The 21452-nt window shown below is 43.9% G+C and overlaps 1 protein-coding gene across 2 annotated transcripts in view; it reads left to right on the top strand.

Annotated features, from left to right (window-relative positions):
• LOC110508013 (tumor necrosis factor receptor superfamily member 19L) overlaps positions 1–18722 on the top strand; it is a 68238-nt gene extending 49516 nt beyond the window's left edge. For both annotated transcript variants that reach the window (XM_090223986.1, XM_090223987.1), the window contains 5 exons: positions 4617–4697; positions 5149–5227; positions 9497–9871; positions 15031–15184; positions 15959–18722. In XM_090223986.1, the coding sequence (XP_090080112.1) occupies positions 4617–4697; positions 5149–5227; positions 9497–9871; positions 15031–15184; positions 15959–15970 (701 nt within the window). In that variant the 3' untranslated portion in view covers positions 15971–18722. The remainder of the gene's footprint in view (positions 1–4616; positions 4698–5148; positions 5228–9496; positions 9872–15030; positions 15185–15958) is intronic.
• Positions 18723–21452: the final 2730 nt, after the last annotated feature.

Below are 21452 nucleotides of genomic sequence, written 5' to 3'. Positions count from 1 at the left end.
TTCCGAGCTAAAGGTTAGCTGATGACCGGTTTATGGGCCCTAAAAGCACAGAAATAGTCTCCACTGCAAATATACTTTGTATTTGGGTGAATTTAGTATGACATCTGGGAACTTTTGGCATACTAACTATATCCATACTATGACCAATAAGCATACTACATACTCAATGTACATCACAAAAAGTACGGTTAGTGAGGTTAGTATGAGTAATGGAACACAGTTCTTGTATTGTGAAACCGTAGCTGCCCTGTAGCATGGAGAAACACCCACCCCTCCTTCTTCTCTATCAATCTATCTCTCCTTTCCCAGATCAATTATTCAATCATTTATTCTCTCCTTTCCTATCTCTCCTATCATCCACTTCTCCTTTCCTATCTCTCCTATCATCCACTTTTCCTCTCTTTTCCTTTCCTATCTCTCCTATCATCCACTTTTCCTCTCTTTTCCTTTCCTATCTCTCCTATCATCCACTTCTCCTCTCCTTTCCTATCTCTACTATCATCCACTTCTCCTCTCCTTTCCTATCTCTCCTATCATCCACTTCTCCTCTCCTTTCATTTCCTATCTCTCCTATCATCCACTTTTCCTCTCTTTTCCTTTCCTATCTCTCCTATCATCCACTTCTCCTCACCTTTCCTATCTCTCCTATCATCCACTTCTCCTTTCCTTTCCTCCTCTCTCCTATCATCCACTTCTCCTCTCCTTTCCTATCTCTCCTATCATCCACTTCTCCTCTCCTTTCCTATTTCTCCTATCATCCACTTCTCCTTTCCTTTGATATCTCTCCTATCATCCACTTCTCCTCTCCTTTCCTATCTCTCCTATCATCCACTTCTCCTCTCCTTTCCTATCTCTCCTATCATCCATTTCTCCTCTCCTTTCCTATCTCTCCTATCATCCACTTCTCCTCTCCTTTCCTATCTCTCCTATCATCCACTTCTCCTCTCCTTTCCTATCTCTCCTATCATCCACTTCTCCTCTCCTTTCATTTCCTATCTCTCCTATCATCCACTTTTCCTCTCTTTTCCTTTCCTATCTCTCCTATCATCCACTTCTCCTCTCCTTTCCTATCTCTCCTATCATCCACTTCTCCTTTCCTTTCCTCCTCTCTCCTATCATCCACTTCTCCTCTCCTTTCCTATCTCTCCTATCATCCACTTCTCCTCTCCTTTCCTATCTCTCCTATCATCCACTTCTCCTTTCCTTTCCTCCTCTCTCCTATCATCCACTTCTCCTCTCCTTTCCTATCTCTCCTATCATCCACTTTTCCTCTCCTTTCCTATTTCTCCTATCATCCACTTCTCCTTTCCTTTGATATCTCTCCTATCATCCACTTCTCCTCTCCTTTCCTATCTCTCCTATCATCCACTTCTCCTCTCCTTTCCTATCTCTCCTATCATCCACTTCTCCTCTCCTTTCCTATCTCTCCTATCATCCACTTCTCCTTTCCTTTCCTCTCCCTCCTATCATCCACTTCTCCTCTCTTTTCCTTTCCTCTCCATCCTATCATCCACTTCTCCTCTCCTCTCTCCCCTCCCTGCTCCATCCCTCTGTGTCAGTGTGTTGTTGTGTGTTTGGACGTGTTCCAGTTCCCAGGTCTTTAGGGTTTACTGTTGCGTGCAGCATTGAGGGCAGCTGCTGCAGTGGTGCAGAGACAGACAGAAAGAGAGAGACTGAGAGAGAGTGAGATGGGGGGGGGGTAAAGAGAGGAGGATGGTGTCAAGTGATGGGTAATAGTGAAAAAGAAAAGGAACTATGAAAGATGAAGAGGGGAGAGCGAAGAGCAATACTGGGTGATAGAGGGAATGAGGCAGCAGAGGTTAGAACTCATCTAATTAACATCCCTCCTGTTCATCCATCTCTCTCCCCCTCTCTCTCTCCCCTCTCTCTCTCTCCCCTCTCTCTCTCTCCCCTCTCTTTCTCCCCTCTCTCTCTCTCTCTCTCTCCCCCCTCTCGCTCTCTCCCCTCTCTCTCTCCCCCTTTCTCTCCTCTCTCTCTCCCCCCTCTCTCTCTCCTCTCTCTCTCTCCCCCTCTCTCTCTCCTCTCTCTCTCTCCCCCCTCTCTCTCTCTCCTCTCTGCCCTCTCTCTCTCTCCCCTCTCTCTCTCTCCCCCCTCTCTCTCTCTCCTCTCTCCCCTCTCTCTCTCCCCTACTCTCTCTCTCTCTGTATATATGCTTACATAACAGTGCTGTCTGACAGTGGGAGAAATCCCTTACACCAGCACTTTACTCTGTGTGTGTGTGTGTGTGTGTGTGTGTGTGTGTGTGTGTGTGTGTGTGTGTGTGTGTGTGTGTGTGTGTGTGTGTGTGAGAGACACCTTTTCCTACGTCAGTTCTCTTTTAAACTCCACTCAAGGGGAACACTCATTTGAGAACATGGGGTTGTTCAAGCTCTACAGAATACGTATCTGCTAGCATTAGCTGGCTGTGATACATATCTATTAGCATTAGCTGGCTGTGATACATATCTGCTAGCATTAGCTGGCTGTGATACATATCTGCTAGCATTAGCTGGCTGTGATACATATCTGCTAGCATTAGCTGGCTGTGATACATATCTGCTAGCATTAGCTGGCTGTGATACATATCTGCTAGCATTAGCTGGCTGTGATACATATCTGCTAGCATTAGCTGGCTGTGATACATATCTGCTAGCATTAGCTGGCTGTGATACATATCTGCTAGCATTAGCTGGCTGTGGAAGCACACAGAGATAGGTCAACTCAGGCTGCTGCTGAGATATTGTTGTCCATGGAGACCAACACACACACTCTAGCAAACACCGAGTGTTGAATGGAGCGTGTAGCGGAGTGAGCTATTCTAGTGCCCCCATCTGATCACCTCTGGTGCTATGGGTTGGCGCCGGTTGCTACAGAGACATCTATTCTCTGTTGGTTGCTCTCATACATACATACCTTTATCAGAGAGGCTGAATACAGAGCGAGACAGATAGCGAGAGAGATCAGAAAGAGTGAGAGAGATCAGAAAGAGTGTGTGTGAGAGAGAGAGAAAATTCACAAAATGGGACAAACACCAGATTGAAACTCTGCATGCAGGATTCTGCAAAATCCTATTGTCTGTGTACAACGTAAAACACCAAATAATGCATGCAGAGCAGAATTAGGCCGATACCTGCTAATGATCAAAATCCAGAAAATAGACGTTAAATTCTACAACCACCTAAAAGGAAGTGATTCCGAAACATTCCATAACAGAGAGATGAACCTGGAGAAGAGTCCTCTAAGCAAGCTGGTCCTGGGACACAAACACACCCCACAGAGCCCCAGGACAGCAACACAACTAGACCCAATCAAATCATGAGAAAACAAAAAGATTATTACTTGACACATTGGAAAGAATTAACAAAAAAACAGTGCAAAACTGGAATGCTATTTGGCCCTAAACAGAGAGTACACAGTGACAGAATACCTGACCACTGTGACTGACCCAAACCGAAGGAAGCTTAGTGAGCATAGCCTTGCTATTGAGAAAGGACGCCGTTGGCAGACCTGGCTCTCAAGAGAAGACAGGCTATGTGCTCACTGCCCACAAAATGAGTTGGAAACTGAGCTGCACTTCCTAACCTCCTGCCCAATGTATGACCATATTAGAGACACATATTTCCCTCAGATTACACAGATCCACAAAGAATTTGAAAACAAACCCAATTTTGATCAACTCCCATATCTACTGGGTGAAATACCACAGTGTGATGTCATAGCAGCAATATTTGTGACCTGTTGCCACAAGAAAAGGGCAACCAGTGAAGAGCAAACACTGTTGTAGGTACAACCCATAATTATGTTTATTCATTTTCCCTTTTGTTCTTTAACCATTTGCACATCGTTACAACAGTGTAAAAATACATAATATGACATTTGAAATGTCTTTATTCTTTTGGAACTTCTGTGAGTGTAATGTTTACTGTTATTGTTTATTTCACTTTTGTTTATTGCTTTGGCAATATTAACATGTGTTTCCCATGCCAATTTAGCCCTTAAATTGAAATTAAATTAGAGAGAGAGAGAGAATTTCAGGACTCCCGAACAGAACGGGAGATTTGGCAAGTTTACTCATCTCTGTTGGTGTGCAACAGACCTACAGTTTTTTCACATACATCACACTGAAGTGTCACTCAAACACATACATCACACTGAAGTGTCACTCAAACACATACATCACACTGAAGTGTCACTCAAACACATACATCACACTGAAGTGTCACTCAAACACATACATCACACTGAAGTGTCACTCAAACACATACATCACACTGAAGTGTCACTCAAACACATACATCACACTGAAGTGTCACTCAAACACATACATCACACCTATTCAAATAGACAAAGACCGTCTTCATGATTTCCTTTGCCTCCTCTTTAATGAGTTGAAAAGTCATTTTGGTTCAAATCCCTGAGGAATGTTTCCTTATTTCTAAACTTAATCCCAGTTCAGTCCCTGTCTGGTTCTCCGGTCGGTTACTTAAAAATGGCCTGTCTTTTTCTCTGGGTAGTAATGTTGAATATTTCTCTCCCTCCGTCTCTCTTTCTTTCTCTCTTTCTCCCTCACTCCCTCTGTGCCCCCCCTCTCTCTCTCGCTCCCTCTCTCTCTGTAGGTAACGCTTGTCCCTACATCGTAGACGATCCTAATGAAGACACCATCAGTGTTCTAGTGCGCCTCATCACAGAAAAGAAAGGTACTAGTTCATTTATGATGACGTCCCTGTTTATGATGATGTCACTGCTTCTGCTTATGTCATAGGCCTGAGCGTAAAGCAACCCCTAGCTTTTACCCCTTCTGTGTTGGTGATCTGAAAGTGAAAATTATGGGTGTGGGCTCTCCTATGCCCATTACAAGGCCAGGTTTAGGCATATTGCCTAGTCAGAGAGACGTCTCTGCTAATAGGTTTGTGGGGTTTGAAACCACTAACTTCATCAATACGAGATAATAGCCAATTGGGTTTGAGCGCGGTCATCACACTGATCTGATTTCATCCACTGTCAATAATATCTTCCCTAAAGAATCTCTCTGTGTGTGTGGGTGGGTGTGTGGGTGTGGGTGGGTGGGTGGGAGTGCTGCAATCACTCCTACAGTTATGTATGTAGTAATTCTAGGCAGTATTTGCTGAAGTGCTGTATGTGTTGTAGAGAATGCTGCTGCCCTGGAGGAGCTGCTACTGGAGTACGAGAGTAAACAGATGGCCATCAGCAAAGCCTCCTCAATCAAGTGAGAACCCTATATATGATACATGCATAGACAGACATATACTACCTTTAACAGTGTTCTGCTTAGTCCTACTGGGCGAGAGCAATGCCTGTACTCAGTTCCTTCACAAAGTATTCATACCCTTGGACTTATTCTATGTTGTGTTACAGCCTGAATTCAAAATGGATGACATGTATTTATTGCTCACCCATCTACACATAATACACAATAATGACTAAGTGAAAATATGTTTTTAGATTTTTAGCAAATTTATTGACAATTAAATACAGACGTATCTCATTAACATAAGTATTCACACCCCTGAGTCAATACTTTGTAGAAGCACCTTTGGCAGTAAATACAACTGTGAGTCTTTCTGGATAAGTCTCTAAGAGATTTCCACGCCTGGATTGTGCAACATTAGGCAATTTTTATTTTCTAAATATGTCAAGTTCTGTCAAAATGTCTGTTGGTCATTGTTAGACAGTGATGTTCAGGTGTTGACATAGTTTATCAAGCATATTTAAGACAAAACTGTGACTCGGCCACTCAGGAACATTTACTGTCTTCTTGGTAAGCAACTCCAGTGTAGATTTGGCCTCGTGTTTTAGGTTATTGTCCGGCTGAAAGGGAAATTAATCTCCCATTGTCTGGTGGAAATCAGAATGAACCAAGTTTTCCTTTAGGATTCTGCCTGTGCTTAGCTCCTTTCCTTTCTTTTTTGTCCTGAAAAACTTGCCAGTTCTTAACAATTACAAGCATATCCATAGCACGATGCAGTCACCACTATGCTTGAAAATATGGAGTGGTACTCAGTAATGTGTTGTATTGGATTTGCCCCAAACATAGCACATTTGCAGTATTACTTTAGTGCCTTGTTGCAAACAGGATGCATGTTTTTGAATTTCTTATGTACAGGCTTCCTTGTCACTCTGTCAACTAGGTTAGTATTGTGGAGTAACTACAATGTTGCTGATCCATCCTCAGATCACAGCCATTCAACTCTGTAACTGTTTTAAAGTCACCATTGGCCTCATGAAATCCCTGAGTGGTTTCCTTCCTCTCCGGCAACTGAGTTAGGAAGGACGTCTGTATCTTTGTAGTGACTGGGTGTATTGATACACCATCCAAAGTGTAATTAGTAACTTCACCATGCTCAAAGGGATATTCAATGTATTTTTTATTTTATTTTTACCCATCTACCAATAGGTGCCCTTCCTTGCCAGGAATTGGTCTTTGTGGTTGAATCTGTGTTTGAAATTCACGGCTCGAACCGAGGGACATTACATGTAATTGTAAATAACGTAGTCATTGAGTTCATGCAACATACACATTTAAAAATAAAAAAATCCACTTTGACATTGTGGCTAAGCCAGTGAAAAAACATATTTATTCAGGCTCTAACACAACAAAATGTATTCATACATAGTTTTCATGTATTATATCTGTTTCCATATTATCCATGACTTTCCAGTAAAATGGACCATAATGGTTCATGAGAAAATAGCCTAATCAAGTAATCAATTACCACCAGCTTGACACCAGAACATTGACAACAAATATATTTTGACATTTCATGCTGAAACCGTCATATTAAAACACTTAGTATTCACTAAGTTGACAGTTTATATTTAGTTTAATGTTTTACAGCTTTGTCATTCTATTTTTCTCTTTTAAAATCATCTTGCTTAATTATTTCATATAGTTTACATGTGGTAAGGCCTCACAGGGGACCAGAGATAATTAGACACCTGAGATAATCTGAAGTACTCAAAAGGGCCACTAGATGTTTTGTGATAAATGACAAAAAAAATATTGAAAGATACAAACATTCTGGTAGCTTACTGGTAAACTTAGAAAGTTTCCAGTAATATACCCTCCCTTTGAGACCCTATTCCTATGTGAAGACTCAATAGCACATCTAAGCCAACAGAAGTCCGTTAAGATGGTGTCTCATGAAGACGTGACAGTTTGAGCTACTCCAGGAAGTGATGTTGCAGCCTATGTCAGTGCTGCCGCCTCTCATTGAGTAACTCGAGTTCAAGGCCAACCGGGGTACTGCAAGCAACAATTAATCAGGGCTGTCAAACTCCTTCCATGGAGGGCCTAGTGTCTGCTGGTTTTAGTTTTTAACTTTAAATTAAGACCTAGACAACCAGTTGTGGAAAGAGCCTTTCTAATCAATGACCTTAATTCATCAATCAAGTGCAAGGGAGGAGTGAAGACACTCGGTCCTCCGTGGAATGATTGTCGTCAAAACATGTTTTTATTTCTACGAAGACTGACCACACAGTTTTCTTTTTTCCATTCACTAAAATGGTGGAACCTGTTTTCTGCTAACAATGCCTACAGTAGCGCGGTCGGCCTTCAACTCCTGTGTCTTCACACACACTGACTGACCGACCGGTTCTCTATACCCTGTGCTGTAAAACACAGGTTACAGGACAGGGTGTAAAACACAGGTTACAGGACAGGGTATAGAGAACACAGGTTACAGGACAGGGTGTAAAACACAGGTTACAGGACAGGGTGTAAAACACAGGTTACAGGACAGGGTATAGAGAACACAGGTTACAGGACAGGGTATAGAGAACACAGGTTACAGGACAGGGTATAGAGAACACAGGTTACAGGACAGGGTATAGAGAACACAGGTTACAGGACAGGGTATAGAGAACACAGGTTACAGGACAGGGTATAGAACACAGGTTACAGGACAGGGTATAGAACACAGGTTACAGGACAGGGTATAGAACACAGGTTACAGGACAGGTTACAGAGAACACAGGTTACAGGACATGGTATAGAGAACACAGGTTACAGGACAGGGTATAGAACACAGGTTACAGGACAGGGTATAGAACACAGGTTACAGGACAGGGTATAGAACACAGGGTATAGGACAGGGTATAGGACAGGGTATAGAACACAGGTTACAGGACAGGGTATAGAACACATGTTACAGGACAGGGTATAGAACACAGGTTATAGGACAGGGTAGAGAACACAGGTTACAGGACAGGGTATAGAACACAGGTTACAGGACAGGGTATAGAGAACACAGGTTACAGGACAGGGTATAGAACACAGGTTATAGGACAGGGTAGAGAACACAGGTTACAGGACAGGGTATAGAACACAGGTTACAGGACAGGGTATAGAGAACACAGGTTACAGGACAGGGTATAGAACACAGGTTATAGGACAGGGAATAGAACACAGATAACAGCAAAAGGATATAATGTGAATCTTAATGGAAAAGCCCTTCAGATGTTCTGAAATGTTCTGCTGTTCTCTCCTGTGAGTTTGGGACATTGCCTGTCAGCTTGCGTTCTGGAACGCTCTACATGCTCACACACACAAGCATTATGCACACATGCACACAAACACACATACCTTTTCTGTGGTCCAGGGGTAACCAGAGGTTAGTGGGGGTTGTTGGGGTCAGAGAAGCATCACAGGACCCTCCCACACAATGGAACAATAGGCGGCTCTGCACTGAGTGGTTTCATAAAGGCTGGGATGGCAGAGCCGCTTGGACACTGTGCATTTTAATAAAGGGAGGCTCTGCCCGTTGCCAGGCGTTTCACTGGTAGACCAGGGGCTTCAGTAGAACAGGGGCTTCAGTAGGCCAGGGGCTTCAGTAGGCCAGGGGCTTCAGTAGACCAGGGGATTCAGTAGAACAGGGGCTTCAGTAGACCAGGGGATTCAGTAGAACAGGGGCTTCAGTAGGCCAGGGGTTTCAGTAGGCCAGGGGCTTCAGTAGACCAGGGGATTCAGTAGAACAGGGGCTTCAGTAGGCCAGGGGTTCCAGTAGGCCAGGGGCTTCAGTAGGCCAGGGGCTTCAGTAGGCCAGGGGCTTCAGTAGGCTAGGGGCTTCAGTAGGCCAGGGGCTTCAGTAGGCCAGGGGATTGAGTAGGCTAGGGGCTTCAGTAGGCTAGGGGCTTCAGTAGACCACGGGCTTCAGTAGACCAGGGGATTCAGTAGGCCAGGGGCTTCAGTAGACCAGGGGCTTCAGTAGGCCAAGGGTTTCAGTAGGCCAAGGGTTTAATTAGGCTAGTGGGGTTGGTTTCTGAAGAGGGCGATGTAGTTGGTCAGAAACCAGATGTGGGGTATTGCTGTCTGTCCCTACCCTATTACACACACATACACACACACGCCAAAACCATGTAAAAGTGGGTGTTTTGCATGTGTGAAGCACTATGATCATTTCCCCGTCTGTGCATACCTGCTTTTGTGTGTGTGTGCCTGCATACCTGCTCATACATGTTCTCTCTCTCCCAACTCCAGGTTCCCGGTGCTGTCTCCGTTGACTCATTTCCTCTCCTTACCCAGACTTTGTCCTCACCAGTCTCACCTCCACACCATCTCTGGTCTGTCTGGCCTGTCTGGCCCCCGACACGGCTACTGCTGCTCCCGCTGTGCCCAGAAGAAATGGCCCCCCATCCTCCTGCCCCCCCTCGGCCCCCTCAAACCCCCAAAGTTCCTCCTGACCCCCCTCAAACACCCTCTGGACCTCCAGACCCTCCAGAAGACCCCTCTCCTACCCCCCGTGGACACACACCACTCCACCACTAAGATCTCCCAGACGCCCAGGGCTGGGTCAGGGTTACTCCCTGAAGGGAAGTGGAGGATTCCTGGGGAGGTGACCCGGTCTGTTGGGAGGTGAGGATGGAAACACACACACCCACACACATATACTGTTGCTAAGTGTGAGCATTGTGTACATACAGTTGAAGTCGGAAGTTTACATACACCTTAGCCAAATACATTTAAACCCAGTTTTTCACAATTCCTGACATTTAATCCTAGTAAAAATTCAATTTCTTAGGTCAGTTAAGATCACCACTTCATTTAAAGAATGTGAAATGTCAGAATAATAGTAGAGAGAATTATATATTTCAGCTTTTATTTATTTCATCACATTCCCAGTGGGACAGAAGTTTACATACACTCAGTTAGTATTTGGTAGCGTTGCCTTTAAATTGTTTAACTTGGTTCAAATGTTTTGGGTAGCCCTCCACAAGCTTCCCACAATAAGTTGGGTGAATTTTGGCCCATTCCTCCTGACAGAGCTGGTGTAACTGAGTCAGGTTTGTGGGCCTCCTTGCTCGCAAACGCTTTTTCAGTTCTGCCCACACAGTTTCTATAGGATTGAGGTCAGGGCTGTGTGATGGCCACGCCAATACCTTGACTTTGTTGTCCTTAAGCCATTTTGCCATAACTTTGGAAGTATGCTTGGGGTCATTGTCCATTTGGAAGACCCATATGCGACCAAGCTTTAACTTACTGACTGTCTTGAGATGATGCTTCAATATATTCACAGAATTTTCCTGCCTCATGACGCCAACTATTTTGTGAAGTGCACCAGTCTCTCCTGCAGCAAAGCACCCACACAACATGATGCTGCCACCCCCGTGCTTCACGGTTGGGATGGTGTTCTTCGGCTTGCAAGCGTCCCCCTTTTTCCTCCAAACATAACGATGGTTGTTATGGCCAAACAGTTCTATTTTTGTTTCATCAGACCAGAGGACATTTCTCTAAAACGCACGATCTTTGTCCCCATGTGCAGTTGAAAACCGTAGTCTGGCTTATTTATGGCGGTTTTGGAGCAGTGGCTTCTTCCTTGCTGAGCGGCCTTTCAGGTTATGTCGATATAGGACCCGTTTTACTGTGGATATACAGCGGGGCAAAAAAGTATTTAGTCAGCCACCAATTGTGCAAGTTCTCCCACTTAAAAAGATGAGAGAGGCCTGTAATTTTCATCATAGATACACTTCAATTATGACAGACAAAATGAGAAAAAAAAAATCCAGAAAATCACATTGTAGGATTTTTAATGAATTGATTTTCAAATTATGGTGGAAAATAAGTATTTGGTCACCTACAAACAAGCAAGATTTCTGGCTCTCACAGACCTGTAACTTCTTCTTTAAGAGGCTCCTCTGTCCTCCACTCATTACCTGTATTAATGGCACCTGTTTGAACTTGTTGTCAGTATAAAAGACAACTGTACACAACCTCAAACAGTCACACTCCAAACTCCACTATGGCCAAGACCAAAGAGCTGTCAAAGGACACCAGAAACAAAATTGTAGACCTGCACCAGGCTGGGAAGACTGAATCTGCAATAGGTAAGCAGCTTGGTTTGAAGAAATCAACTGTGGGAGCAATTATTAGGAAATGGAAGACATACAAGACCACTGATAATCTCCCTCGATCTGGGGCTCCACGCAAGATCTCACCCCGTGGGGTCAAAATGATCACAAGTGAACGGTGAGCAAGAATCCCAGAACCACACGGAGGGACCTAGTGAATGACCTGCAGCGAGCTGGGACCAAAGTAACAAAGCCTACCATCAGTAACACACTACGCCGCCAGGGACTCAAATCCTGCAGTGCCAGACGTGTCCCCCTGCTTAAGCCAGTACATGTCCAGGCCCGTCTGAAGTTTGCTAGAGAGCATTTCGATGATCATAGAAGAAGATTGGGAGAATGTCATATGGTCAGATGAAACCAAAATAGAACTTTTGGTAAAAACTCGTCGTGTTTGGAGGACAAAGAATGCTGAGTTGCATCCAAAGAACACCATACCTACTGTGAAGCATGGGGGTGGAAACATCATGCTTCAGGGCTGTTTTTCTGCAAAGGGACCAGGACGACTGATCTGTGTAAAGTAAAGGATGAATGGGGCCATGTATCGTGAGATTCCATCATTCCTTCCATCAGCAAGGGCATTGAAGAACCCCATAGAAAACCTTTGGAGGGAGTTGAAAGTCCGTGTTGCCCAGCAACAGCCCCAAAACATCACTGCTCTAGAGGAGATCTGCCAGCAACAGTGTGTGAAAACCTTGTGAAGACTTACAGAAAACGTTTGACCTCTGTCATTGCCAACAAAGGGTATATAACAAAGTATTGAGATAAACTTTTGTTATTGACCAAATACTTATTTTCCACCATAATTTGCAAATAAATTCATTAAAAATCCTACAATGTGATTTTCTGGATTTATTTTCTCATTTTGTCTGTCATAGTTGAAGTGTACCTATGATGAAAATTACAGGCCTCTCATCTTTTTAAGTGGGAGAACTTGCACAATTGGTGGCTGACTAAATACTTTTTTTGCCTCACTGTAGATAATTTTGTACCTGTTTCCTCCAGCATCTTCACAAGGTCCTTTGCTGTTGTTCTGGGATTGATTTGCACTTTTCAAACCAAAGTACGTTCATCTCTAGGAGACAGAACGCGTCTCCTTCCTGAGTGGTATGACGGCTGCGTGATCCCATGGTGTTTATACTTACGTGCTATTGTTTGTAGAGATGAACGTGGTACATTCAGGCGTTTGGAAAATGCTCCCAGGGATGAACCAGACTTGTGGAGGTCTACAATTTGGCTGAGTTCTTTTGATTTTCCCATGATGTCAAGCAAAGAGGCTCTGAGGCACTGAGTTTGAAGGTAGGCCTTGAAATACATCCACAGGTACACCTCCAATTGACTCGAATCATGTCAATTAGCCTATCAGACACTTCTAAAGTCATGACATAATTTTCTGTAATTTTCCAAGCTGTTTAATTAAAGGCACAGTCAACTTAGTGTTTGTAAACTTCTGACCCACTGGAATTGTGATACAGTGAAATAATCTGTCTGTAAACAATTGTTGGAAAAATGACTTGTGTCATGCACAAAGTAGATGTCCTAACCGACTTGCCAAAACTATAGTTTGTTAACAAGAAATTTGTGGAGCGGTTGAACATAAATTTTTTTAATGACTCCAACCTAAGTGTATGTAAACTAGTTTTAATGACTCCAACCTAAGTGTATGTAAACTAGTTTTAATGACTCCAACCTAAGTGTATGTAAACTAGTTTTAATGACTCCAACCTAAGTGTATGTAAACTAGGTTTAATGACTCCAACCTAAGTGTATGTAAACTAGTTTTAATGACTCCAACCTAAGTGTATGTAAACTAGTTTTAATGACTCCAACCTAAGTGTATGTAAACTAGGTTTAATGACTCCAACCTAAGTGTATGTAAACTAGTTTTAATGACTACAACCTAAGTGTATGTAAACTAGTTTTAATGACTCCAACCTAAGTGTATGTAAACTAGTTTTAATGACTCCAACCTAAGTGTATGTAAACTAGTTTTAATGACTCCAACCTAAGTGTATGTAAACTTCCGACTTCAACTGTACGTAGGCATATCCATGCACCGCATATCCATGCACCGCATATCCATGCACCGTATATCCATGCACCGCATATCCATGCACCGTATATCCATGCACCGCATATCCATGCACCGTATATCCATGCACCGCATATCCATGCACCGTATATCCATGTACTGTATATCCATGCACCGCATATCCATGCACCGTATATCCATGCACCGCATATCCATGCACCGTATATCCATGCACCGTATATCCATGCACCGCATATCCATGCACCGCATATCCATGCACCGTATATCCATGCACCGCATATCCATGCACCGCATATCCATGCACCGTATATCCATGCACCGTATATCCATGCACCGCATATCCATGCACCGCATATCCATGCACCGTATATCCATGCACCGCATATCCATGCACCGTATATCCATGCACCGCATATCCATGCACCGTATATCCATGCACCGCATATCCATGCACCGCATATCCATGCACCGTATATCCATGCACCGCATATCCATGCACCGCATATCCATGCACCGTATATCCACGCACCGCATATCCATGCACCGTATATCCATGCACCGCATATCCATGCACCGCATATCCATGCACCGTATATCCACGCACCGCATATCCATGCACCGTATATCCATGCACCGCATATCCATGCACCGCATATCCATGCACCGCATATCCATGCACCGCATATCCATGCACCGTATATCCATGCACCGCATATCCATGCACCGCATATCCATGCACCGTATATCCATGCACCGCATATCCATGCACCGCATATCCATGCACCGTATATCCATGCATCGCATATCCATGCACCGTATATCCATGCACCGTATATCCATGCACCGTATATCCATGCACCGTATATCCATGCACCGCATATCCATGCACCGTATATCCATGCACCGCATATCCATGCACCGCATATCCATGCACCGTATATCCATGCACCGTATATCCATGCACCGCATATCCATGCACCGTATATCCATGCACCGCATATCCATGCACCGTATATCCATGCACCGTATATCCATGCACCGTATATCCATGTACTGTATATCCATGCACCGCATATCCATGCACCGTATATCCATGCACCGCATATCCATGCACCGCATATCCATGCACCGTATAACCATGTACTGTATATCCATGCACCGTATATCCATGCACCGTATATCCATGTACTGTATATCCATGCACCGTATATCCATGCACTGTATATCCATGTACTGTATATCCATGCACCGCATATCCATGCACCGTATATCCATGCACCGCATATCCATGCACCGTATATCCATGTACTGTATATCCATGCACCGCATTTCCATGCACCGTATATCCATGCACCGCATATCCATGCACCGTATATCCATGCACCGTATATCCATGCACCGCATATCCATGTACTGTATATCCATGCACCGCATTTCCATGCACTGTATATCCATGTACTGTATATCCATGCACCGCATATCCATGTACTGTATATCCATGCACCGCATTTCCATGCACCGTATATCCATGTACTGTATATCCATGCACCGCATTTCCATGCACCGTATATCCATGCACCGCATATCCATGCACCAATCTTCCGTTTGATTAACAGGTTTCAGGTGGCTCAGATTCAGGAGCAGAGGCCTGGTTCCGTGGAGATGACGTTCTGCCCAGAGTCGAGTGACTCAGTGGAGGATTCATCTCTGCTGGGGGTGAACAAGTCATCCTCGTCATCATCCTCACCAGCTGCCAGGGGTACACAGGAGGTGATGGTTACTTCCTGTCTTGCTGATACTCCCTCTCGTTTTATTTTCACCTCCTCTCTTCCTCATTCCAGTCCACAGAACAATCTGCTTCTTGAGTTCTCTCAGGAGACCCTGGCAGCACACAGAGGAGATCATATTCTCCTAGTGACCGCTGAATTATGGAATAGTAATACATTGCCTGTCATTGTGGTGCTGGGAAGAACTCCGTCAACCACACACACACACACACACACACACTCCCTAGTTAGTCATCAGTGACAAAAACACACACGTCTAGCTCAGCACGTTTAAACGTGACACACACAATCACGACACACTTACGGTTTGTCAGTGCTGACGAGTGAACAAATTAAATTGTATTTTTGCATCAAATTGCCAGTTGGCATCCCATCCCTGACAGTTAGTGAGGAAGCTACTGACCCCTGGTGGTGACATTGGGAACACACACCACCTCAAGTCCTGCCTGTAAGTCACATTCCCATGAAGCAACATCCTGTGAGTCAACGATCAACCATTCTAATAATCTCTCTCGCTCTCTCTCTCTCTGTCTCTCTCCTATCTGTCTCTCTCTCTCTGTCTCTGTCTCTTTCTCTGTCTCTCTCTCTCTCTCTCTCTCTCTCTCTGTCTCTCTCCTCTCTCTCTCTCCCTCTCTCTCTGTCTCTCTCCTCTCTGTCTCTCTCTCTCTCTCTGTCTCTCTCTGTCTCTCTCCTCTCTGTCTCTCTCTCTCTCTTTCCGTCTCTCTCTCTCTCTTTCCACTTGCTCTCTCTCTTACAGGTTAACAGCTAAACATTTGCAGAGTGGAATGCTGGGTAAAAATAACTCTACCTCGCTGATCGATGGATGTGATGGGATTCCAAAATGGCGACCAGAGAATTTGGGATTTGGGAAGTTAGCCTGGGTTCCAGACAAAGGGAAACCCTTGTATTTATAACACAAACAAGTTGTATCTATTCCTATTGTCTTTAGAGGCAGGGAGAAGAGAGGAGGAACAAACTATGAATTAACCCAACCGTGTGGTCAACACAGTCTGCACTCGACCCTGTGCAATACACACACACACACACACACACACACACACACACACACACACACACACACACAGAGGTAGGCCTACATAGACACATAGACATACAAAAAAGAACAAGTATTATTATTATAGGAAACCACTCCAATTTGTAGTGTAGAGAACTTTTAATCATTTTTCTAACACTTTCAGCTGTTTTGACTTGTTATATTTGAAACGCTGATTAGCGTAAGTTTTAGGCCTTCTTGATAATGTTGAATGTAGTCTCCAACATTGACAGAGAGACATAATAATATACAAACAGCATGAACTACATGTTGTACTCTTTAGCTCTTATAGATGGCATTTAACTTCATTTAGTTTCTGATTAAAGTTGAACTGGTGGTCAAAGCAGTGTAAATGACTGTATATATGTACATAGGGCTGTGAATATTGAAACTCTTAGATTTGACCAGAGGAGGGTCGGACAGCGACAGGGAGAGAGTCAGGGAAAGGGTCAGGGAGAGAGTCAGGGAGAGGGTCAGGGAGAGAGTCAGGGAGAGAGTCAGGGAGAGAGTCAGGGAGAGGGTCAGGGAGAGGGTCAGGGAGAGGGTCAGGGAGAGAGTCAGGGAGAGAGTCAGGGAGAGAGTCAGTGACAGCGACAGGGAGAGAGTCAGGGAGAGAGTCAGTGACAGCGACAGGGAGAGAGTCAGGGACAAGGTCAGGACAGGGTCAGGGAGAGGGTCAGGGAGAGGGTCAGGGAGAGAGTCAGGGAGAGAGTCAGGGAGAGAGTCAGGACAGAGTCAGGGACAGGAACAGGACAGGGACAGGACAGAGTCAGGGACCGTGTCAGTCAGGGACAGGACAGAGTCAGGGACAGCATCAATCAGGGACAGGACAGGGTCAGGAACAGAGTCAGGGACCGCGTCAGTCAGGGACAGCATCAGTCAGGGTCAGGGACAGGACAGTCAGGGACAGGACAGTCAGGGACAGGACAGAGTCAGGGACAGGACAGGGTCAGGAACAGAGTCAGGGACAGCGTCAGTCAGGGACAGGGCAGAGTCAAGGACAGGGCAGAGTCAGGGACAGGGCAGAGTCAGGGACAGCGTCAGTCAGGGACAGCGTCAGTCAGGGACAGCGTCAGTCAGGGACAGGGCAGAGTCAGGGACAGGTCAGTCAGGGACAGAGTCAGGAACAGGGTGTGGGTTTGCCAGTAGTTTGCGGTGCTTCTTTTGACACACTTAAGTATGTCCCAGGCATTTTGGGGGAGATGTGCTTTGTCCTGTGACTTCCTCTCTCCTGGCGTGTCACAGATCAGTTGACCCTCCCAGCTACACTGACCATTGATCAGTGGCATCCTACTCCATGTGGCACTTAGCTCAAACCATGACCTCACTTCCTGCCTTGTGACAATTGCCTTTCAACAAACATAGACTAAGGGTATTAGGATAATCAACTAGTCTCTTTTGCCCCCACAGATAAAGCACTACAGATGCATTATTCATTCCGTTTTCAGTCAACTGTTATTACGTAATGCTACACACACACACACACACACACACACACACACATACACACACTGTCTCACTCTTCCAAGGAGAGCATGCAGACAGACACTATCATCTCTGGGTAATCTGAGTAAAAACTGTATTCTCAGTCCTCCTAAAGGGAACTACATTATCATAGGAATATTTAGACTTTGACCATCTCAATGTCATTCCCTCAGCTGCATTTCAAGTGTTTTTACTTCAGTTTTTAGTTTGTTATTTGAATAGATTTCCGAGTAGTGGCTGACGTAGCTGCTTCACTGTGGAAACAGTTTGTGTTTTTCAGTTTACATTTGATAAAGGGTGGATGATGATCAGGATCTAGTTGAACTGTTTTTTATATTCTGTATGTTGCTGTTTTTGCCGTTCAGAACCATTGTCTGGAGTTGATCATCTTTATGGTTTGAACATTTCCATGTTTTAATCTGATTTATTATAACATGTTATAAACTGATTTATTATAACATGTTATAAACTGATTTATTATAACATGTTATAAACTGATTTATTATAACATGTTATAAACTGATTTATTATAACATGTTATAAACTGATTTATTATAACATGTTATAAACAGATTTATTATAACATGTTATAAACTGATTTATTATAACATGTTATAAACTGATTTATTATAACATGTTATAAACTGATTTATTATAACATGTTATAAACTGATTTATTATAACATGTTATAAACTGATTTATTATAACATGTTATAAACTGATTTATTATAACATGTTATAAACTGATTTATTATAACATGTTATAAACTGATTTATTATAACATGTTATAAACTGATTTATTATAACATGTTATAAACTGATTTATTATAACATGTTATAAACTGATTTATTATAACATGTTATAAACTGCAGTGTTGCAGAAAGGAAACCAACTCATCTTTTAGATTTGTATTTATTATGATATTGCATTTTTCTCTATGATATTTCTACTCTTGAAATAAATGAGCGGTTTATTTTGACTCGTCTGCGTGTGGTTTGTGTTATAATGCATTAACTTTCCACGGTAAACACGCGTGTGAGTCTATATGAGCCCACGGTAAACACGTGTGTGAGTCTATATGAGCCCACGGTAAACACGCGTGTGAGTCTATATGAGCCCACGGTAAACACGCGTGTGAGTCTATATGAGCCCACGGTAAACACGCGTGTGAGTCTATATGAGCCCACGGTAAACACGCGTGTGAGTCTATATGAGCCCACGGGAAACACGCGTGTGAGTCTATATGAGCCCATTGTAAACACACGTGTGAATCTATATGAGCCCATTGTAAACACGCGTGTGAATCTATATGAGCCCACGGTAAACATGTGTGTGAGTCTATATGAGCCCACGGTAAACACGCGTGTGAGTCTATATGAGCCCACGGTAAACACGCGTGTGAGTCTATATGAGCCCATTGTAAACACGCGCGTGAATCTATATGAGTCCACGGTAAACATGTGTGTGAGTCTATATGAGCCCACGGTAAACACACGTGTGAGTCTATATGAGCCCACGGTAAACACGCGTGTGAGTCTATATGAGCCCACGGTAAACACGCGTGTGAGTCTATATGAGCCCACGGTAAACACGCGTGTGAGTCTATATGAGCCCACGGTAAACACGCGTGTGAGTCTATATGAGCCCACGGTAAACACGCGTGTGAGTCTATATGAGCCCACGGTAAACACGCGTGTGAGTCTATATGAGCCCACGGTAAACACGCGTGTGAGTCTGTATGAGTCCACGTTAAACACACGTGTGAGTCTGTATGAGCCCACGGTAAACATGCGTGTGAGTCTATATGAGCCCACGGTAAACACACGTGTGAGTCTGTATGAGCCCACTGTAAACACGCGTGTGAGTCTATATGAGCCCACGGTAAACACGCGTGTGAGTCTATATGAGCCCACGGTAAACACGCGTGTGAGTCTATATGAGCCCACGGTAAACACGCGTGTGAGTCTATATGAGCCCACGGTAAACACGCGTGAGTCTATATGAGCCCACGGTAAACACACGTGTGAGTCTATATGAGCCCACGGTAAACACGCGTGTGAGTCTATATGAGCCCACGGTAAACACGCGTGTGAGTCTATATGAGCCCACGGTAAACACGCGTGTGAGTCTATATGAGCCCACGGTAAACACGCGTGTGAGTCTATATGAGCCCACGGTAAACACGCGTGTGAGTCTATATGAGCCCACGGTAAACACGTGTGTGAGTCTATATGAGCCCACGGTAAACACACGTGTGAGTCTATATGAGACGCGTGTTTACCGTGAGTCTATATGAGGGCCCAAAAAATAAAGGCTGTCGACAAACATTGATTATGACATGGATGATGTCGACAAACATTGATCCACTATCAGCACAATACGGTGACAGGATGTTAAATACATTGACAGGATGTTAAGTACGGTGACAGGATGTTAAATACATTGACAGGATGTTAAATACGGTGACAGGATGTTAAATACGGTGACAGGATGTTAAGTACGGTGACAGGATGTTAAATACATTGACAGGATGTTAAATACGGTGACAGGATGTTAAGTACGGTAACAGGATGTTAAGTACGGTGACAGGATGTTAAATACAGTGACAGGATGATAAATACGGTGACAGGATGTTAAGTACGGTGACAGGATGTTAAATATGGTGACAGGATGTTAAATACGGTGACAGGATGTTAAGTACGGTGACAGGATGTTAAATACATTGACAGGATGTTAAATACGGTGACAGGATGTTAAGTACGGTGACAGGATGTTAAGTACGGTGACAGGATGTTAAATACATTGACAGGATGTTAAGTACGGTGACAGGATGTTAAGTACGGTGACAGGATGTTAAGTACGGTGACAGGATGTTAAGTGAGCCTTTAGTGCCCTCTAGTGCAGTACGGGAAATCTTCGCACAACTAAATACACTGAACAAAAATATAAACGCAACACGTAAAGGGTTCCATATTTCATGACCTGAAATAAAAGATACCAGAAATGTTCCACACGCACAAAAAGCTTTTTTTCTCAAATGTTGTGCACAAATTTACATACCTGTTAATGAGCATTTATCCTTTGCCAAGATAATCCATCCACCTGACAGGTGTGGCATACCAAGAAGCTGATCAAACATCATGATCATTACACAGATGCACCTTGTGCAGAGACAATAAAAGGCCCCCTAAAATGTGCAAATTTGTCACACAACACAACGTCACTGATGTCTCAAGTTTTGAGGGAGCGTGCAATTGGCAGGCTGACCATGAATGTCCACCAGAGCTGTTGCAATAGAATTTAATGATCATTTCTCCAATGTGGTTTTAGAGAATATGGCAGTACGTCCAACCGGCCTCAAACCACAGACCACGTGTAATCCCTCTGCTGCAGAGGATAAGTTCATTACCGTTATCTGCACCTCAGAAATTGCAGCCCAAATAAATGCTTCACAGAGTTCAAGTAACAGACACATCTCAACATCAACTGTTCAGAGACTGCGTGAATCAGGCCTTTGTGGTTGAATTGCTGGAAAAGAAAACGCTACTAAAGGACACCAATAAGAAGAAGAGACTTGCTTAGGCCAAGAAACACGAGCAATGGACATTAGACAGGTGGAAATCTGTCCTTTGGCCTGAGTCCAAATTTGAGATTTTTGGTTCCAACCTCTGTGTCTTTGTGAGACGCAGAGTAGGTGAACGGATGATCT

Source organism: Oncorhynchus mykiss, chromosome 27, assembly GCF_057628025.1.
Source record: "Oncorhynchus mykiss isolate SJ-2025 chromosome 27, ASM5762802v1, whole genome shotgun sequence".
NCBI classification, from domain to species: Eukaryota; Metazoa; Chordata; class Actinopteri; order Salmoniformes; family Salmonidae; genus Oncorhynchus; species Oncorhynchus mykiss.
This window is presented reverse-complemented; position numbering and strand designations above follow the sequence as displayed.